At 44.7% G+C, this 22,426-nt stretch overlaps 1 protein-coding gene and 1 long non-coding RNA gene across 2 annotated transcripts in view; one reads left to right on the top strand and one right to left on the bottom strand.

Moving 5' to 3' along the window:
• The first annotated feature begins 1,350 nt into the window (after positions 1 to 1,350).
• epha10 (EPH receptor A10) overlaps positions 1,351 to 22,426 on the top strand; it is a 179,673-nt gene continuing 158,597 nt past the window's right edge. The window contains exon 1 of the mRNA XM_029735687.1: positions 1,351 to 1,517. Within this exon, the coding sequence (XP_029591547.1) occupies positions 1,439 to 1,517 (79 nt within the window). The 5' untranslated portion in view covers positions 1,351 to 1,438. The remainder of the gene's footprint in view (positions 1,518 to 22,426) is intronic.
• Positions 4,662 to 7,555, bottom strand: LOC115175978 (uncharacterized). Its single transcript, XR_003872127.1, has 3 exons — positions 7,412 to 7,555; positions 5,687 to 5,800; positions 4,662 to 5,573 (listed from the first exon to the last, which is right to left on the bottom strand). It is a non-coding gene; the product is annotated as an uncharacterized LOC115175978 (long non-coding RNA).

The raw sequence follows: 22,426 nt of genomic DNA, 5'->3' as shown, positions 1-22,426 counted from the left end.
ATGTATGATTTATGGCAGTCTATGCATTGTAAATCCCTTATCGGTCCACCCTGTTAGATTTAACTTGTTAAATAATTTATGTTTATTCATACAAGCATTTTGACACAGACCAAGCTTTGTAATTGTGCAGGCATTAAATAATTATGACAATAACATGCTAAATCACTAAACTGTTTCTGATCCAAATCAGAGTGTTTTTGCCTCTGTACTTTAAAGCTGGGATGAAAGCCTTTCCTTTCTACCAAGCATGCTATTTGACTAGTTGTGTTATGTCTTTTTGTGTTATCAGGTTTTAGAAAAACTCTTTGTACCAATGCTATTGAGCTGGCAACTGGCAGGGGGGGGGGGGGGGGGGGGTTGCTTAACCATAACACTGCAGAGGATTACATAAAAAATGAAAAAGGTTTAGAAGTCCACAACGTCTGCCTTTAGCTGTCATGCAGATACATTGATTTTAAATTGTGAGATACAACCTGTTTCACCTCATCAGTTTGGTCTGTTTGCAAAAATGTTACTGTTGACTAAGACCAATGAACTGTTTTGCCTCCTCAGCTGAAAAAATAACATGCTCAATTTGGCCCACACATGTCAATACAATAAGCTCAAATTATTTGCAGCATCAGTATTTCTTTGTACAGGATGCAAATCAGTGAAACTGTATCCAATTTCCTTCACTCTCTCTTTCCTTTGGCAATCATTACTCCAAAAGTATACACAGCCTGCAGTGAACACAGTGTAGGCTTAACGCAGTCTATGGGCTACTACAATATCTCAACATACTACTGAATAATACAAGGCCTAGTCTGTCATTTGATTTTTCAAAATTGGACATTAAAAAAAATGACCAATGTCAGCTAATAGTGTTGAACAATTATTCCATTAATTAATTATTCAACTAGTCAACATGTGTAGCCATCTTTACTAGCCATTCGATGTTTCGTTCCCCATGCTTCCTTCCCTTCATTATCTAGATCTAATTAGTCTATTAATTTCATCGAAATGTATATAATCCAATCATTAAATGAAAGATTCATAAATATTATGGCTCGCCTTTCGCTCACCTATCCCACATTGAAAACTGAAGGTTCGACAGGCCAAGCCAACACTGCCATTACTTTAGTTTAAATCAAAGGCGAGGTGGAGAAAAAAAATATATATATTTTTCACAAAGAGGGGGAATATTCGACTAGTGAAAACATCTGGCATTGCGATTCATTTCAGTGCGCTTTGATAGGCGACTTTCTTGTACCCTCGTTTCGAAATCTTCCTTCATTGCACTTGCATGATGTCAATCCGATGCACAGCACCCTCCCCCGAGATATGAAATAAGCCACGTAGTGAGCGGAGTTCGCACTAGCCCGGACGGCTCTACCATCGGAGTGGTGTGTTGCGAGCGGGAGAGAGATGACCAGAGCTTCGCCAAGCTGGACCGTCAAACATGGAGCTTTTTAAAACGCTAATTTCGGTGCTTTGGATGTTATTGCTGAATGGAAACAAGGGCTGTCACGCTGAGGAAGGTATGTGGAACCTATTATATGTTTTTTTCCCCCCCTCCACCGGACGGTTCATAGCAAGTGGATGAATGAACGTCCAGACTCCAGCCCAGCCGAATTGCCAGTCCGGTTGCAGGTGCCTGCACGGTGATGCGGAGGTTTCAGAGATGCCGACAACCTTGTAGCCTATATTTATGCCTATTTGTACATGTTAAGTAAATCTCAGTACCTTGAGGAGTTAACATTTAAAAGAGAGGGGGAAATAGCGTCAGAGTTCAGAAAAACCTCTCCAAACCAATTTGGTATGAAAGCCTCCTTAGAGTTGTAGCCGAACATTATCCTACATTTCAAACAGCTGCTAGCTTTACGCATCTCTTTTCAGTAGCCAAGTGACAGTTAAACATGTGGACACAAATAGATCAAAATGTTGGGATATGTAAGTAAAAATGAAAAGCGAGGTGTCAAGTACTGTTCACCGACTTCGGACAAGGATTCACAAAACTGTTATCTTGTAGCAAGTGTATCATAATCGTACTGTTACAAACTGCGTCCATTTCTCATTTTGAGTTTGAACGGAAACCGTTACATTTGGTCTGTAGTAGTCTTGCATCAACATTGTAATGATGTTGTAGTTTGTATGAGCATGCTGTTAAAAGTAGCCCACTGTAAATTAAATATTCGTCTGGAAAGCATTAAAAAAAAAATCGCTTAAATGTCAGGAAGTGTTAGGCTACTGTCGACAACAAAAATATTTCAGCACAAAGCTACATCTCAGCATTTACATTGTTAACCAGATTGAAAAGGAAACATTGCTGTCCTCTAATCTGACACTTGTACAGCCAGAATAGATTCCGACCCAATGTCGACTTGCCTAAACATCCGATTGTTACCATGGATGCTCCATGAATATTCAGTCTGAAAGAAGTCGCTCTAAAAACAGACGCAAGAGTCTCTTCACCGGTTGTCCGTACTGTTGGTCCTTTTTTGACGGTAGGGAGGTGGAGATTAAAGTATTGTTTACCCGACTTTCTGCGTCACCTGTAGGATCTGTCGCTGTTTTTTCCTTCTCCTGAAACATTGCACATGATGCAAAAGGTGTCAATAGCGGAATGCATCCTGAACGTTGTCGACTGAGGCACGTGACATTTTCAGCTGTTCGAGTGGGACAAAGTTCAGTTAAAAGGACATTTCTAAAATATTTTACGTAATATTCATAATCTCCAGCACCACCCCAACATCAACGTATGTGAAAATGGCATGTTTCAATGTTTTGTAGTAAAAAGAAAAATAGAGGAAGATAAGTGTTTCCAATGACATCATCGGTGTGCATCATGTGATTTTAAGCAATTATGAGTTGAAATTGCCTACTAATTGGTTGATAATCTATTTGGAAAGACTTAGAAGATAAGTAAGTAAGCAAGCGTTGGGTCAGAATGTATTCTGGCTAACACTTGCATAGAGTAACTGGTTTCCTTTGTCTCGTTCCCTTACAATCTCTCATACTTCAACACTGAAGGCAACGTGAGAAAGCTGGCTTATTGATGCCCCCTCTCTACCTACACAGTAAAGTCGTCTGGCCAGTGGGCTCTCTCTCTCTGGTTGTGAGGTATTGAGCCTGGCTCTGATGCAGGCAGGGCTGGCTCAGGTGAGTCAAGTAAAGCGTCCTAATCGGTGCTGGGATTCAGAGGAGGAAGAGCACATAATCGCCTACGTCCCCCGGGCGAGGGTTAGTTCTGGAAGTGGCTCAGCACAGCTGAGCCAGGCTGCGCAAACACACATTCCATGTACACTGAACAAAAATATAAAACGCAACATGTAAAGTGTTGGTCCCATGTTTTATGAACTGAAATAAAAGATCCCAGAAATGTTCTATATGCACAAAAAGCTTATTTCTCATTTGTTTACATCTGTTAGTTAACATTTCTCCTTTGCCAAGATAATCCATCCAACAGACAGGTATCAAGAAGCTGATTAAACAGCATTCCACAGGTGCACCTTGTGCTAGGGACAATAAAAGGCCACTCTAAAATGTGCAGTTTTATCACAGAACACAATGCCATAGATGTCTCAAGTTGAGGTAGTGTGCAATTGGCATCCTGACTGCAGGAATGTCCACCAGAGCTGTTGCCAGAGAATGTAATGTTTATTTCTCTACCATAAGCCACCTCAACGTTGTTTTAGAGAATTTGGCAGTACGTCCAACCGGCCTCACAATCGCAGACCACGTATATAGCGGCATGTGGGTGTGCAGTTTGCTGATGTCAACTTTGTGAACAAAGTGCCCCATGGTGACAGTGTTGTTATGGTATGGGCAGGCATAAGCTACGGACAACGAACACAATTTAATTTTTAATCTATGGCAATTTGAATGCACGTGACGAGATCCTGAGGCCCATTGTCGTGCCATTCATCCGCAACAATCACCTCATGTTTCAGCATGATAATACACGGCCCCATGTCGCAAGGATCTGTACACAATTCCTGGAAGCTGACAACGTCCCAGTTCTTCCATGACCTGCATACTCACCAGACATGTCACCCATTTGAGCATGTTTAGGATGCTCTGGATCGATATGTACGACAGCGTGTTCCAGTTCCCACCAATATCCATCAACTTCGCACAGCCATTGAAGAGTGGGACAACATTCCACAGGCCACAATCAACAGCCTGGTCAACTCCATGCGAAGGAGACGTCGTGCTGCATGAGGCAAATCCCTACACCCAAAGAAGGGCACTGCGTTCATCCACCTCTGGCCTGCTCGCCTCCCTACCTCTGCGGAAGCACAGTTCCCGCTCAGCCCAGTCAAAACTGTTCGCTGCTCTGGCACCCCAATGGTGGAACAAGCTCCCTCACGACGCCAGGACAGCGGAGTCAATCACCACCTTCCGGAGACACCTGAAACCCCACCTCTTTAAGGAATACCTGGGATAGGATAAAGTAATCCTTCTAACCCCCTCCCCCCCCAAAAAAGATATAGATGTACTATTGTAAAGTGGTTGTTCCACTGGATATCATAAGGTGAATGCACCAATTTGTAAGTCGCTCTGGATAAGAGCGTCTGCTAAATGACGTAAATGAAAATGGTGGTCGCACCAGATACTGACTGGATTTCTGATCCACACCCCTACCTGATTTTTTTTATTCCCAGTCATGTGAAATCCATAGATTAGGGCCTAATGATTTTAATAAAATTGATTGATATCCTTATATGAACTGTAACACAGAAATCTTTGAAATTCAGTACACAAACAGGCAAACACACATGCTGCTCATAAGAACATATAGCTTTGTTACTTGCACGCACATACACACACAATCTCGCTTAAAGCTGCAATATGTCACTTTGTATTTTTTTCATGTTCAAAAGCTCCAATAAGTCGCTAGTGGTCATCCAACGTGATGCAACAGTAACAATAGTGTGCCCCTAGTCTGCCTGAGAATCGCTGAATAATATTTGGCATCTTTTAGCTAAAGGAGATTCTACAATAAGTCTTGAAGGTGAAGTGTCTGCGTATTGAAAACTGCAAAGGACTACACCGACATCCCAGAACTTCAGAGACAAGTGAGAAGATTGGGCTCCCAATTAGATGGCCCAAGACTCTTTGAAGTGCCACCACCAACAACGGCTGAGCTGCTACAACTTTGAGGAGATGTCGCCACGCAACATGGTGCAGTACGTCCACCTTTGACCTGGGAAGGACCGGAGCCTTCCCTGTTGACTTGGTGGGTCCCGGGAAGTGTGAAAACCTACGTAGTACTCAGAATTGTGGGGCTACAAGGAGAGGTGGGCCTACAACCTAACATTTAAATCATATAAATACGGAAGTTTGTGTGAGCAACAATAAACTTGTCTGAGAAACAATACTTGTGCATTTTTTTTTTAAATCTAACATCTAGTCATCGTGATTGTACTTTTGGAATGGTTTTATAATGATTTACTAAACTGTTCTCTTTTCCTGGATATCTATGCTCTTGACGGTTTACACTTCAAATTAGCACACCTACAGGTGGATAGATATCCAGATGCACTACCCAGCACCTCTCCTCTTTCTTCAAAGGACAGCGCTTGCAATTTAGTCTGTAATGATAAGAAGCAACATGAAATTACAGAACGCAGCCAAGTGTTCTGTGATATGATTATAATGTTGTGAAAAGGGTTAACAGTACCACAGGTGAAAGGTTTTTACTAACCTTCATCTCGGCCACCCTCTCTTCTTGCGGTCGGGCAGCCCTTTCGAGGTCTTCCTGTCCAATTCTTTGTGCACCCCTGCCTGTGCCCCTCGACGGTCTGCGGCTCTTTTAAAACTGGAATCCAACAGAAAAAAAACATGTACACAACACTCGTGATTGTAGTGCTCACTACATGGTCTTTTATGTACACTATTGTTCAAAAGTTTTGGGTCACTTAAAAATGTCCTTGTTTTTTAAAGAAAAGCACTTTTTTTGTCCACTTAAAATAACATCAAATTGATCAGAAATAGCGTAGACATTGATCATGTTGTAAATGACTATTGTAGCTGGAAACAGCAGCTTTTTAATGTAATATCTACATAGGTGAACAGAGGCCCATTATCAGCAACCATCACTCCTGTGTTCCAATGACACGTTGTGTTAGCTAATCCAAGTTTATCATTTTAAAAGGCTAATTGATCATTAGAAAACCCTTTTGCAATTATGTTAGCACAGCTGAAAACTGTTGTGCTGATTAAAGAAGCAATAAAACTGGCCTTCTTTAGACTAGTTGATTATCTGGAGCATCATCATTTGTGGGTTCGATTACAGGTTCAAAATGGCCAGAAACAAAGAACTTTCTTCTGAAACTTGTCAGTCTATTCTTGTTCTGGGAAATGAAGGCTATTCCATGTGAGAAATTGCCAAGAAACTGAAGATCTCGTACAACGCTGTGTACTACTCCCTTCACAGAACAGCACAAACTTCCTCTAACCAGAATAGAAAGAGTGGGAGGACCCGGTGCACAACTGAGCAAGAGGACAAGTACATTAGTGTCTAGGTTAAGAAACAGACGCCTCACAAGTCCTCAACTGGCAGCTTCATTAAATAGTACCTGAAAACACCAGTCTCAACGTCAACAGTGAAGAGGCGACTCCAGGAAGCTGGCCTTCTAGGTGGATTTGCAAAGAAAAAGCCTTATCTCAGACTGGCCAATAAAAATAAAAGGTCAGCATCCTAGAGTCGCCTCTTCACTGTTGATGTTGAGACTGGTGTTTTGCGGGTACTATTTAATGAAGCTGCCAGTTGAGGACTTGTGAGGCGTCTGTTTCTTAACCTAGACACTAATGTACTTGTCCTCTTACTTGGCCTCCCACTCCTCTTTCTATTCTGGTTAGAGCCAGTTTGCGCTGTTCTGTAAAGGGAGTAGTACACAGCGTTGTACGAGATCTTCAGTTTCGTGGCAATGTCTGCACTGTATTTCTGATCAATTTGATCTTATTTTATTGGACAAAAATGTGCTTTGCTTTTCAAAAACCAGGACATTTTCTAAATGACCCCAAACTTTTGAACGGTAGTGTATATACGATAAGGATTTTCATGCAGAAGAGTCATGTATAACACTTCTACAGTCCATACACGTCTTCATAGCCATAGCTCTGGAGAATCAAGGGGCCATCCCAGTAATGTTATTAGTTAGGTACCCAAGGTTTTTTTTCCATGAACGCAGAGCTACGATAGTCAATTCATTCTATTCCACTGTTTTTTTTTGTTTTTTTTACACATGGATGATAACTAATGCGTATCATCATATTGCTAAATTTTACCAGGCAAGGAAATACACGGTAGCTATTATCAACAATGTAGCTAGCTAAGTTAGCAATGTCAAGGTAGCTAGCTAGCTAACGTTAGCTACCTATCTGGCTGTCAACGTGAGTATTACAATGAGTATAAAACAAATTGTACCTGTTCTGAAGACATTGTTGCTCAAATGTTATAGAGTTGTCTTCAATCTTGCCCATAACTGTTATCGCATCGGCGTCCATAGTCTCAAATTTCTGGACTCTGTTGGGTTGTTACCACAGCCACAAAGTCAAACTTTGCTACCCTAGGTTTCCACTAGATATCACAGCGGATGTTGATGCTACGTCATCCCAGCGGCGACATACAATGAGAGCTGGGGTTTCTGGTATATCTTATTCAAATCTAGAAAAAAATACTGCATTCTTGCCGGAAGGTTCTCCAAAAACACCTGTACACACATACACTAAACAAAATATGAACTCTACATGCAACAATTTTAAAGATGTTACAGGTCATATAAGGAAATCAGTCAATTGAAGTACATTCATTAGGCCCTAATCTATGGATTTCACATGACTGGGAATACAGATATGCATCTGTTGGTCACAGATACCTTTTAAAAAGAAAAGTCGGGGGTCAGAAAACCAGTAGGTATCTGGGGGGACCACCATTTGACTCATGCACTGAGACACTTCTCCTTCGCATAGAGTTGATCAGGCTGTTGATCGTGGAACGTTGTCCCACTCCTCTTTAATGGCTGTGCGAAGTTGCTGGATATTGGCGGGAACTGGAACACGCTGTCGTGCACGTCGATCCAGGTGAGTATGCAGGCCATAGAAGAACCAGGACATTTTCTGCATCCAGGAATTGTGTACAGATCCTTGCGACATGGGGCCGCGCATTATCATGCTGAAGCATGATCTGATGGCGGCAGATGAATGGCACAACAGTGTGCCTCAGGATCTCATCACGGTTTCTCTGAGCATTCAAATTGCCATTGATAAAATGCAATTGTGTTCACTGTCTGTAGCTTACGCCATAGCCCCGCCACCACCATAAGGGACTCTTCACAATGTTGACGTCCGCAAACCGCTCGACCACACAATACCATACCATACAATACGGTACAGTTGAAACGGGGATTCTTTCGTGAAGAGCACACTTCTCCAGCAATGTGCCAAGGTGAGCATTTGCCCACTGAAGTCGGTTACGACGCTGAACTACAGTTAGATCAAGACCCTGGTGAAGACAACGAGCACACAGATGAGCTTCCTTGAGACGGTTTCTGACAGTTTGTGCAGAAATTCTTCGGTTGTGAAGTACATTTTGTTCAGTGTAGTTACGCAGTGCAGGTTTATACACAGAAATCTCACTTAAACACAGATGCACATGTCATTATTGCTTACACGCACACACACACAAGCTTTCTTACTGTACACACACGAACACGGTCTTTCTGCATACTTATGCACACATACACACGCAGAGTGTACACGCATACATGTTGAGAGTACTATAATACTGTAGAGCGCTTTACACACACGGCTCTGTGTCGGTGGCTTGAGTCGTTTCCCCTGAATGCTGGCCGGTTGGCTTGGAAGCTCTGTTCTAATTTGATGTTGTGACAGCAATGAATTGCTGTGAAAGCAATGTGTTTCTGAAGGCTGGGTTTGGCAGCCCTGTAAGTGGGGCTCGCCACAGGGGGGGAATTTGCCTCTGTCTGTTGTTCCGCTTCCTCTCCATCCAATCTGTATTATTAGAGATAATTTGCCACGTTCATACACCTACCTGTCCTAATAAGAATGAAATGCCCGATTTACACGTTTTTTTTTTACTTAAAGGGTCACAGTAAGGTAAGCCATTCTGATCTTATAGGTCAATAATTGGGCAAACAATCAGAATTGTATGAATGCAGCCCTTGTGTGGGTTGTCACATACAGCTTCTCAGTGTGTCTTTTTTCTGGGTGCTTTTTAGTGGATCTTCATAATGTATGCCTGGTAGTGAATGTCTTTCTGGTCTGTGTGTCTGTGTGTTCATGTTTTTGAAATCATGTTGTGTAGTTCTGTGTTTGTCTCTGTGTCAATTTGCGTTTCTTGTCTCTCCTCAGATTTCTGCGTGCGCCTATAGGCTAGGTGTGTGTGTGTGTGTATGTGTGCGTCCCCACATTACCATGCGTCTCACATCCCAGGCTTCGTTAACGAGAACTAATACGAGTGGGGGCCCTGTAGGCAGTGCGAGGTGTCTTCCCCTCCTCACGCAGTCAATCTGGAGCTCGTGGCCGCTCTCTCATTCCCCACGCCTTGACGCTAACACACCTTGGCATCTCATCGGGATCTCATTTACTGCTCTCCCTCCTCCCCTCCCCTCCGTATCCACCCATTCTGCAGCGGGGAGAAGATGAGGAGTCGCAGCCGGGGTTAAAACTGCAGCGTAGCCTCCGGGTTCATCGGGTTCATCCTCAAAAGGGGTTTAGTAGGCTAGTGGCCAATCCTCAAATAGGGGTTTAGTTTTTGAGATGCCCCTACCCGAGGTAGAGCAAAACACAACCATGCTTTTTCTCTAATTTCTCCCATTTATGAAATGGACGGTTGGGAAAAAATATCTGACTGCGAAAGTAGTTACATTTATAGACGTTGTGACACCCCTAACTTCAAAACGTACAAAATAAGCTCATGTAACCAAATGTTGCAAGCTCTGATATTGGAAAAATGTGTAGTACTTGTGGTCGATTGTCTGCATACACACCTATATCGTCATGAATGTTGTTCTGGAGGCAGCTCTGCAGAGCGATCCCTAGCTGGCACAGCCACAAAGTCATAACATCTGATTTTAAACCTAACCTTAACCACACTGCTAACCATAATGCCCCAACCCTAACCTTAAATTAAGACCAAAACGCTCATTTAATTTTTCATGAATTTCTTCAATATAGCAAATTAAGACTTATGACAATCCTTTATTTATCTGCAGGCTTTAACCAGCTTAAAGCAGTGGCCCCATGACAGACAGTCAACTCATTTTGATTCTATGCTTCATTATGCTGTCCTGATCTCTCTGAAATTAATTGTGGTACATGCTCTGAAAGCAGATGACCCAAAGTAGTCACCTTCCTTTGAGTCTAATTTGACAAATTTGCTGTGATTGGTGCAACCCCCTTTTTTTTGTGAGTGTCAACGTGTGGGCTCTGATCCCCGATCGTTCTCTGTTGGCTGAGGCAGAGGGGTTCTGGAGCTGACAGTGGCGACCTCACTGTGTGCGAAAGGTCGCAGTGATTTGTGAAGTTGGCAGGCGTGTCCGTGACATTCTCCCTCTGGGCTTTTATGTGCCATGTCATTTTGATGGCAGGGAGCGAGTGAGAGGAAAGGAGGAGAGGAAATTAGCCAGGTCCATGGCGAGCGAAAGGAGGGAGTAACCGGAGGGGAGGTGGGGGTGAGGGAAACTGGGATGAGAGAAAAAAGGGAGCATCCTAACCTGTCACCTTTCCTTTGGTACATACAGCAGCTCTCCAATAAGGGATTTATAGCCTAATAAAGTCCAACAGTTCACACAATGACTCGCTGCTCTCTAAAGCATTTGCTTACTTACCAAAGGCTAACATTGACTCTTTGATGGATTGATTGATTGTGTCTGTCTGTCTTTAAAGCCTCCCGGGGGGGGGGGGGGACGGACTCTATTCTGCAGTAACGCTGTGCGTGTGTGTGCGCGTGCGGGCGGGCGTCGATGGAGAAATAATAGGTAAGATGGATGTTTTTTTAGCTTATGCTTTAGCCCCATTGGATAGTGAGGAATGATTAGGAGATGTTATACTGGTTCTAGTTGAGAATGGGGGTATTTGGGATAGATGGGTCTCAATGGCAGATTCTGACTTAGGAATAAAGAACAATAGTGTGTGTGTGTGTGTGTGTGTGTGTGTCATTTTTATCATCTGCATGTGTAGAGGACGTCACGCTGCTTGCGTAGTGCGTACCACTTCCGATTCGGGCCATACCTGGCGCAAACTCACTACCTCATCTTCACAAACACGTGACTGTCCTTCAAGCATCTTAGCCGATCGCGCCACCTCAAAAGCTCGCTAATGAGGCGATGCCCCGCGGGACACACCGTGTTTCACACATCTCCACGTGCTACACATGAATGAGTAACATAGGTATTGCAGCGTGAGAAGCCCACTCTGCTCTGGGTGTTTCCATCTTCCACCACCCAAGCTGTTCAAACGAGCAGGGGTTCAATGAAGCCACTACGGTCAATATTCAGTAGCTGCTAAACTCAAAGTGGAGATGAACATGGAGAGTGGGACTCTGGGGAGCAGGTCAAAACAGTAGCAGGGGTCGGGGAGAATTTTTTTTTTTTAAAACAACCGAAATGTGTGCCCCCTACTTGCAACACACGCATACACATATTGAAACACCCACCCACATAAAAACATCTCACAGGAATGCAAACACATACATTAATACACACACTCTCCAACAAGGCATGTTGTTTTGTAAAGGTTCTATTCAGGTTTAAAGTATAAAAGGCCTCATTAATATAGAACACATTTCACCTGTACAGTGATGGTGATAATAATTGAGTGGGTGTCTGGGAGACTATTTCATCCAAAGGGACTTAGCTCCTCAACATATTCTATACAGTATATTATGTAGTCCAAGTGGGAATTGAACTGACCCCTTTAGTCCATTTGGAAGAGGTTTTTAGTCCAGAAATAGGCTTAATCTGATGCTTAGAAACCGGCCCTGAAAGTACTAAACGTTTATGCTTTTGGCATACAAGACAAGTGGTAAAGGAAAAGCCGATTTCTTCCTTAGGTCCTATAGTACCTAGTCTGAGTGCTAGTCTCTTTAGCCAACATCCCACTCCTTGCCCCTTCTTGCCACTGCCAAAGATACTGTACTCCTCAAGCTCATTAATGACAGAATGTTCATATTTGAAGATGGCAGAAAGTCTCTTTGGCACATGACGAGTACTACAGGGAGTGGATTAGCTAAAGAGACTGGTACCAAGGTTATATAGTGGCTGAATGTGCCGTTTCCTATTACCAAAGGTTAAATGTGCTGGTTCTTTTCTCACAGCTGTTGGCTTTGAGACGATCAGCCTCAATCTAGCCTGGTTTAGACTGCAGCATTACCTGCTGTATCACAGGTCAGGGTAAGGTCACAGAGGAACACACACACACAATGACTACTCCTAAATCTGTCCATTACACAGCAAATGATCAGAATATCCATGTGTTATTTTTGCAGGGTGCACAGTGTACTTCAGATGTATTTTGTTGTATCCTAACATGGAAGTACTGTATCTCGCTGCCACTGTTGAGCCATCCACTAAAACGTAAACCTCTGAGGTTTGAGTTCTGCGGCTTGTTAGAACATGACATGAGGTCTGTGCCTTGTGCCCATCTATCCAGGGATTCCATATTGGACAGGACATTAAAGACAAAACGAGATGCGAAACAGAATGTCGTGTCCACCGTCCACCCATCACATGAGCCTCCCCTCTCCTCATCCACGCTGTGCTGTGTCGGTGCTTGCCTCGCCGAGCCTGACTCTGGGGGGGTGGGGGGCGTTCGTCAGCCTGAGAGTGCTCCTAATGGGCTTTTCGTGTCCGCCCGCTAGTCCTATGCCGCGGTGACGTCCGAACGACCGCGTGTAAAGTAAAGGCGACTTCTGACAATTACATTTCTCACTTCTCGCCCCCTAAAGCATTTTTGACGGGCCTGTAGGCTACTCTCTGTGTTACAGGGCCACTTCTGAAGTGGTTCCCAACCTCACTCAAATCCACGCCTCGTATCATACTCATGCCGTCGTGTTCCTTCTCCTCCGTCGTCAACATGCCCCGTGCTGCGAATGTGACGTGTACAATGCGTCAGAGCAGACGTCTCTGTAATGCACTGATTTCATCCACGTTTCAAAGGGGAGAACCACTGTTTTAGCCATAGGAGGTCACACACTTCGCGCGGGAGTGATTGCATTTTTTTTCTCGAGCACACGGGGCTGGTCTTTAAAGCAACCAATACATGTTTGATTGGAAGGCCTCCTGGGTTGAATTGATACAAAACAAGGTTCTTGTGTTTTTGAAAGGCACGTTTGCGAAGAGATTGATCACACTTGGCGCTAACATAACAAGAGTCCCATCCAGTGACAAAGAAAGGGTTTGGTGCAATCAGTGAAAATATTGTCGCTCCTAATCACGCGCTGTCAGCTTCTCAGTTTAACAGCGTGCTTACTGATTAGGCTTTTAGGCACAAGTACCACTGGCTTCAATTAAATGCACTGTGTATACACACAGTTGTCTTTGTGTGCAATCCTGCCCCCTTCTCTATTCCCTTCTGGTAATGACAGTCATATAGGAAATTCAGCTGGCAGGGGCACATAAAGCGTTACCCCCCCATGCCCATAACACCCCATTAATCTTTTGGAGAGGCATTTAACCTTTCAAACTCAGACCAGGGGAACATAACACACTCGCACCTCACCATCTCAGTTACAATGGGACCCGCCGTTCCCCCTGTCCTCCCCTCTCCCCTCCTCCTCAGTGTGGGTTTGACCAGTGACCTGGAATACTGCCCGACCTTTTTAACGCACGGTTTCCTCTGCGATGAATAAATACATAAATCACACGGCTCTGGCTCGGTCGCTTTTCCAACCTGCCTCCCTCCCTCACCCCTGTCCCACCCACACCCCGCCAACGAGCAGAGTAGCTTCCTCTGAAGTGGCTACCCCCCCTGGAGACGGCTGTTCACAATGAAAGGGCCTTAGCCGTGGGGTCCTTGGCGAGAGCAGTGTAGGTGGTGGATAACTGTAATGGGCTAAGTGGCGGTGTGCTGTAACCTGCCAGCACGGGCCTCTTATAGTATTCAGTTGTTCAGCAGAGAGGGAGAGGGAGAAGGAGGACAGGAGAAGGGGGGGGGGATCGAGAGGGGAGGAGGGTGACTGTACACACACACACACCGGATGATTTCGCTGAAGGGTAAAGAAGGTCATTGTGTGTTTCAGTGCTGCTTGTGTGGAACTACACTCTATTGAAACAATGGCAGATTTAATACATTTATACTGTGTTCATTTTGGCATTTATTTATTTTATTTAACTAGGCAAGTCGGTTAAGAACAAATTTGTATTTACAATGACGGCCTACCGAAAGGCAAAAGGCCTCCTGCGAGGACAGGGGCTGGGATAGGGTTAGGGTTAGGGTTATGAATATATGACAAAACACACATCACGACACGAGCGACACTACATAAAGAGAGACCTAAGATGACAACATAGCAAGGCAGCAACACATGACAACACAGCATTTTAGCAACACAACATGACAAGAACATGGTATGAGCACAAAGCATGGTATAAACATTATTGGGCAAAGATAACAGCACAAAGGGCAAGAAGGTAGAGACAACAATATATCAGGCAACGCAGCCACAACTGTCAGTGAGAGTTTCCATGATTGAGTCTTTGAATGAAGAGAGTGAGATAAAACTGTCCAGTTTGAGTGTTTTTTGCAGCTCGTTCCAGTCGCTAGCTACAGCGAACTGAAAAGAGGAGATACCCAGGGATGTGTGCGCTTTGGGGGCCTTTAACAGAATGTGACTGGCAGAACGGGTGTTGTATGTGGAGGATGAGGGCTGCAGTAGATCTCTCAGATGGGGGTAGTAAGGCCTAAGAGGGTTTTATAAATAAGCATCAAGCAGTGGGTCTTGCGACGGGTCTACAGAGATGACCAGTTTACAGAGGAGTATAGAGTGCAGTGATGTGTCCTATAAGAAGCATTGGTGGCAATTCTGATGGCTGAATGGTAAAGAACGTCTAGCCGCTCGAGAGCACCCTTACCTGCCGATCTATAAATTATGTCTCTGTAATCTAGCATGGGTAGGATGGTCATCTGAATCAGGGTTAGTTTGGCAGCTGGGATGAAAGAGGAGCGATTACGATAGAGGAGACCAAGTCTAGATTTAACTTTAGCCTGCAGCTTTGATATGAGCTGAGAGATGGACAGTGTACTGTCTAGCCAAACTCCCAAATATTTGTATGAGGTGACTACCTCAAGCTCTAAACCCTCAGAGGTAGTAATCACACCAGTGGGGAGAGGGGCATTCTTCTTACCAAACCACATGACCTTTTGTTTTGGAGGTGTTCAGAACAAGGTTAAGGGTAGAGAAAGCTTGTTGGACACTAAGAAAGCTTAGTTGTAGAGCATTTAACACAAACTCTGGGGAGGGGCCAGCTGAGTATAAGACTGTATCATCTGCATATAAATGGATGAGAGAGCTTCCTACTGCCTGAGCTATGTTGTTGATGTAAATTGAGAAGAGCATGGGACCTAGGATCGAGCCTTGGGGTACTCCCTTGGTGACAGGCAGTGGCTGAGACGGCAGATTTTCTGAGTTTATACACTGCACTCTTTGAGAGAGGTAGTTAGAAAACCAGGCCAAAAAACCCTCAGAGATACCAGTACTCCTTAGCCGGCCCACAAGAATGGAATGGTCTACCGTACCGTATCAAAAGCTTTGGCCAAGTCAATAAAAATAGCAGCACATCACTGCTTTGAATCAAGGGCAATGGTGACACCATTTAGAACCTTTTAAGGTCGCAGAAACGGGTACTGTACAATGTAGGTCACATGCACGTCCCCAGCTCTCCTGTCTGTCATTAACTCAACATACTATTCTGTAGGAACCCCCATGCTGTGTGGATACCAATTACACACATAGAAATTATGTCCCAGAGGCAAAAAAAAGACCCCCCCCCCCCCCCCACACACACAGAAATAAATGCTAAATATCCAAATGTTTTTCCTCCCTCGTTCACTTTATTATATGGCTTTCCACCAGCCTCTCTCCAGCCTCAAGCAGAAACACAGCGCTGTAGCCATGGTTATTAGAGGCCAAAGATGCATGAAGGGAGAATGTGTGCGTGCTCGCGCCAAAGATGCATGAGGGCAGTATTAGTCTGCCGCTGGAGCTGCAAGAGCAAGGCATGTCTCTGAATGAAATTGTGTGTAATTACTGACGCTCCCTGCCGTGTAATGTGTTGTCTTAGTGTGTTTGCCTCTGTGTCTTTGCCTCTGTGTCTGCTCTGGGTTTTCGTTCTGTTTGCGGTCTCTGTGAGTGTTTTTTTGTTGTTGTGGTTTTTATCCAGTCTTGCAACACCAGGGTTGTGGGTTCGATTCCCAGGACCACTCATACAAAACATGTACGCACACATGACTAAGTAGCTTTGGACAGAAGTGTCTGCTAAATGGTATATATTATTAGAGATATTTATGTTAGTGAGGGTTCTTGTAAGAGGTGGCGGTGTTCGTGGCACGTTCAGTGTGTCTAGGTGCATCTTTGATTTCTAGAGTCTTTGGTCGTACTTGCGTTAGCGTTCTATACATTCTGTGGAGCTACTGTGTATATAGTCGTAACGCGTGCTTGTCTGTAGCGATGGTGTGTGAGGTGAGATGCGCTGAGGGGTCAGGATGTAATGTGTGGTCAGATGGTCAGAGGGTGAGGTGGCTGGTCTCTCTGGGGCAGATGGGGCCAACACAGGAAGTGCCAGTAGCCAGCTCTTCTCCTCCCCTCAGTCACCAATACTAACTGCCATAACCACCACAGCCAGGAGGGGAGGAGAAAAAGCTCTCGGTACACACACACTCTCACATGCAGAGTTAGGCAAAGATATGTGAACATACACTGGTTCTACAGGGACACTTCCTCTGATTAATTCTCTCCATTTCTGGGTCTCCCTCTGTCTCCCTCTCTCGCTGTATCTTTCTGTGTCTTTTTAAAGGGATACTTTGGGGTTTTGGAAATAAGGCCCTTTATCTACTTCCCCGGAGTCGGAGGAACTAATGGATACCCTTGCAAAGCTGTTACCGTAGTCTTCCAGTCGTTGTGCTAAAGCTAGTTAGCAATTGCGCTAACGCTAGTTAGCAACTGCCTTCAAACTGTACGCGGAGCCATACAAACGGTGTCCACAAGTTCAACTGACTCTGGGGAAGTAGATAAAGAGCCTTATTTCCAAAATCCCTAAGTATCCCTTTAACACCTGCCCACACCTCTTCTGCCTAGTAAATCGTTTTTTCCTCCCGTTCCTCCTTCTGTATCAAGTTTACGTCTCCTTGAGTTGACCTTCAGAGAGCCACAGCCCATTAGCCCGACAGAAAGACAGGAGTGGAGTAGTAATTCAACATTAACCAGGCCCACTCCTCCACCCCATACACAATGACAGACAGCACACTCAGAGAGGACCCATTGACATGCTGGCAGGCTTCAGAGTAGAAAGAGTGTGTCTGCGTGTGTGTGTGCGCGCGCTTCCCTGCGTGTCTGTGTTTTGAGGGAACGCAAGCTGTGCATTGTGTTTTGCGTGTTTCCTCAAACTACCCCACACTGTTCCAAGAGCAGAGATGTTCAGTAGCCCCGGGTTTTCTGACCCAGCAGCCTGAGATGCTAGTGCAGCACCCTGTTTTGTGTGTGAATGATCAGTGTTTTAGTGTGGGACTCTGTGGCAGTCGAACACCACACACACACCAGTACCATCAACATCCATTCATTACCTCCAGACCCCCTCCAGCTCCTCCTGTCTTTCTCTCTCTGTTCCTCTCTCCCTCGCTTTGTTACACCGGTTCTGCTGTGGGAGAAGGAAAAATAGCCAAAAGCTCAAAAAAAGAAGCTGTAACGAGGGTTTAAACGATTTATAGTGAGTATATTTACCCTGTGTATCCTCTACCGGTTGCTCAGAGCCCTGCGCTCTGAAAGAGTAGAGAATAGTTTGTCAGTCTTTCTTGCACTATCAGCCACAGAAGAGTGCACAATGCGCTCTGAAATGTGTCCTCGGCTGGTCGGAACAGAGAACATGACTCTTCTCTTGTCATCACGCCGACCACAAAACCTCACTCCCTCCACAGGAAACACTTTAGCAGCATAAAACCAACAGTGCTGTTTCGTCCAACTCAAACTGTGACGCAGTGCTTAGTTAATGTTCAGGGCTGGATTCCAGTCTGAAGGACTGGTACTTCTCCCACTGCTCTCAAACGTTGCCTTATCGCTTGAAGCATCCTGTCCTGGCTGGCAGATCCGTGAGGAAGTTACAGCAGCCAGGGATGATTTCGATTGGAATCCAGCCCAGAAGTCTACTGAACCCTCATCTGTCCCCCGTTGCCCTCGTTCTCGTTTTGTTTATTTCAAACCTCTGCGTGAGGCTACATGCACACGCACTTCCAAGTCTTATCTGCGGGCTGAAATCTGAAAAAATTGCAGTGTTGCATTTGCATTTTAATTCGCCCTCAATCACGCGTGCTTGGTGTTGTCTGAAATTGCCTCCTGTTTTTCCCTCTTCTGTATTTATAGAGGCTCTCTGAGGCTAGCCTTAAATTCCAATCTGCCTGTTTTCGACAGTATATGGAGATTAGGCCTCTCTATCGCTCTACCTCTCTCTCTCTCTTTCTCCTGGCCCTTCCCTCTATCCCGCCCCCTCTCTTTCTCCCTCGGTCTCGCTCTTTCCCTTTCTCCTCCTGGCATATCCCTTTCTCTCTTTCCATCGGTTCCCTTGTTCATGGGTGCCCTGGGAATTAAAAGGCACACATTTCATTAGTGATGCCATGCTGCCACAGAATGAGCTCCGAAGCCTTTGGATAGCCACTGGAGTCACGGACCCTCCTTGCTACCCTCCCCCCCACCCGTTCTTGTTCCCTCTGATATATACGCAGCAGATCTACATGAACATAAGGTCATTCTGGCAGATGATGGGCCTTCAGAACAAACCAACTTCTCATACATGTATGCCTGGGTTTACCTTCTATCGTGTCAATATCTATACTGAACAAAAATATAAACGCAACATGTAAAGTGTTGGTCCCGTTTTTCATGAGCTGAAATAAAGGTCCCAGAAATGTTCCATACGCACAAAAAGCGTATTTCTCTCAAATGTTGTGCACAAATGTGTTTATATCCCTTTTAGTGAGCATTTCTCCTTTGCCAAAATAATCCAGCCACCTGACTGGTGTGGCATATCAAAAAGCTGATTTAAACAGCATGATCTTTACACAAGTGCACCTTGTGCTGGGGACAATGAAAGGCCACTCTAAAATGTGCAGTTTTGACAATGCCACAGACGTCTCAAGTTTTGAAGGAGCGTGCAATTGGCATGTTGACTGCAGGAATGTCCAACAGAGATTGTGCCAGAGAATTGAATATTAATTTCTGTACCATAAGCCGCCACAAACGTTGTTTTAGAGAATTTGACAGTATATCCAACCGGCCTCACAACCACAGACCACGTGCAACCACGCCAGCCCACGACCTCCACATCTGGCTTTTTCACCTGCGAGGTCATCTGAGGAGGGTGAGGGAGGGTGCTGAGTGGTATTTCTACCATAAAGACCTTTTGTGGGGTGAAAAAAACGTATTCTGATTGGCTAGGCCTGGCTCCCCAGTGGGTGGACCGGGCTCCCCAGTGGGTCGGCCTATGCCCTCCCAACGCCCACCCATGGCTGCGCCCCTGCCCAGTCATGTGAAATCCATAGATCAGGGCCTAATGAATTTATTTCAATTGACTGATTTCCTTCTATGAACTGTAACTCGGTAAAGTCTTTGAATTTGTTGCATGTTGCGTTTATATTTTTGTTCAGTATATTATGATTTCACAGTAGATATCGATATGTAGTTTGAGGCGAAAACAGCTTTGCGTGAAATGGATTTGTTTCAATGTGTGACAAATCGGTCTTGACGCTGGCTGATATGTAGGTGGTATTGCTTTTACACTAATTCCTTGCATGTTCACAATTATGCTCAGTCCCACATTGGCTTCATTTGTCCTTTATAATATTATTTTTATCCAAAATCGACTTAGTCATGCGAGCATCCATTTTTCGTATGGGTGGCCTCAGCGGGAATCAAACCCACGATCATTGGCTTTATATGCCATGCTCTACTGACTAAGCCACATAGGACTTTGGGTCAGGCTGTTTTAAAAAAAAAAAAATGTATTTACTTTGTTGGAACGCTTAGAAAGTACAATGTTCATCCCCAGTTCCATTTTCATAAAAACCTTTTGTAAAAATATATTTTTTTTTATTGTCACATACACCAAATAGGGTTCAGTGAAATGTGTTGTTTTACAGGGTCAGCCATAGTAGTACGGCGCCCCTGGAGCGAAATAGGGTTAAGTTCCTTGACACATCGACAGATGAACGATACATCGACAAATTGACTACTTGGGTATTCTAACCAGAAACCTTTCTGTTACTGGCCCTACACTCTAACCGCTATCTGCATCTGATTGGCAGATCTGAAAGGGAGTCAGGTTTTAGCATGCCGTGATTGGACAAAAGTCCCCCAAGAGTCTGTCCCTCCTTCATTCAGACCGAAACATTGGAGGGCTGTATTGAAGCGTAGAAATAGAATGACCCCTCAAACATCTGTCCTCATTTTGGTCTCTTCCCCGGCCTAGGTCACTGACCCTAAATGACATGGTTGATAGTTGAGAGCATCTTTGACTTTCAATGTGCCACACACACACACACAGACAGAGCCACCTAGCAGGCCTGGCCTGGTCTTAGTCATCCTCTCATGTCAATGTATACTGTAATAGGAGCCTACATAAGAGGCTTATTCAAATGGCCCAATCAATCCATTTGGCTCAGCGATGGAGATTGGTGTAAGAGCCTTAGGCAGAGAACCATGTCGTTCTCTACTAGGCTGAAAACAAGCTGGTGCGTATGTTAATGAGCGACATTCTGTCTATGAGGTGCGTACATGCTTCCCCAAAGCCCCTACGTCCCTTTCAGGTGTTCTCATTGGTTCCTATGCGTTCCCCCGTTGTTGATTGGTCAATACAAACCCTGGGTCTACGGTAGAGCCCCTCAGAGGGGTGGTTGACCTCTGACCCCTGTGTAACGATGGGCCGATAGGTGTCAGGAGAGTACTGGAGGGCAGCCACAATCTGACCATTAACCCCCAGGAAGTCAACAAGTGCCCTTGAAACTATTCAGATGTTGGGACTGACCCCCATGGCCTATAGAGGAAGTTAGTTTACATAGAGGGGAGAGGTGACGTGATCCAGAGCTAGTGGATTGGAACATAAAGAAGCCATAGGAAGGTAGAACACTAGGGCCATTCTGTTTGCCGAATAGGAATATAACGACTGGTTGCATGCACAGTTCTTCGAAAGAAGACGATTAGGCGGCCAATACGTTAACCTTAGTGAACTATTCACCGAAATATATTTACAAAGGAATACATATAGGATCAATCAGCATTGTACATCAGGACACACAACTTCGACACGTTTCGACTAGTGGTCTTCCAATATGGCTCCTTAGGCGTAGCCGAGTACATGATACAAATGTCTGTTGATTTGGCTTGTATATACTTTAGGTTGAACAGAATGGCAGCACTCATATTTGTCTGCTGTTACTTGCCTCATATGACAATCTACCGTACAAGTGATCAGGAAACAAGCGTGTCGACAGGACTATAATTATCCAGGCCATCTGGAGCAGTTCTGACAGTTTGTGCGTGAATGGTGGTGGACTTTTCTCCCTCGGCGGTAACAGAATCGACTAATTGCTGTCATCTGAGCCGTTGTGTTCATGTGTGTCACCAGGGGGTGCGCGGGCATTTCACAAGTGACAAGTAGGAGTGTATGAGAGTGACGATGTGTGTGTCACTGACTCCGTGGAAGGTGTTGCTATGGTCATTTGGCAGTTAATTTGATCTAAAGCATCCTACTATGAACACATAGGCTAGTCAGTATAGTATTTGTGGCCCATGTGGGAATATAAACCACAGCTTGGTGTTACCAGCACCACGCTCCAACCAACTGAGCTATTGGTGCCTCTACTAAAAACTTCCCTTGAACCAACCTTAAAGACATGCTCCGGAACTTTGCCGACTAATAATTGTTTAAACCTCCCGCTTGCGCTGGATGTGTCAATGTGTACTTACATGCATAATCTATGAGCATAATTGTTGTATTACCTGAATTAGCCATGAAATCCCTAGCTTGAATGCGGATGTTTTTCTTGAAGCTGTGCTGCGCCGTTCTCCTCCACGTGGGCCTGTCCCCTAGGAATTTAAGTTCAAGCCAATGAGCTTCAGCCACTCAGCTTTTGAGTGCAAGCTAGCAAAATGCACACACCGCAAAGCGAGAGAGTGCGCATTGACGTGGTGCATATATCTCTCATATGTGACGTAGTA

Source organism: Salmo trutta, chromosome 36 (assembly GCF_901001165.1).
Source record: "Salmo trutta chromosome 36, fSalTru1.1, whole genome shotgun sequence".
NCBI classification, from domain to species: domain Eukaryota; kingdom Metazoa; phylum Chordata; class Actinopteri; order Salmoniformes; family Salmonidae; genus Salmo; species Salmo trutta.
Note: the sequence above shows the minus strand (reverse complement) of the source record. Positions and strands in the feature narration are given on the sequence as shown.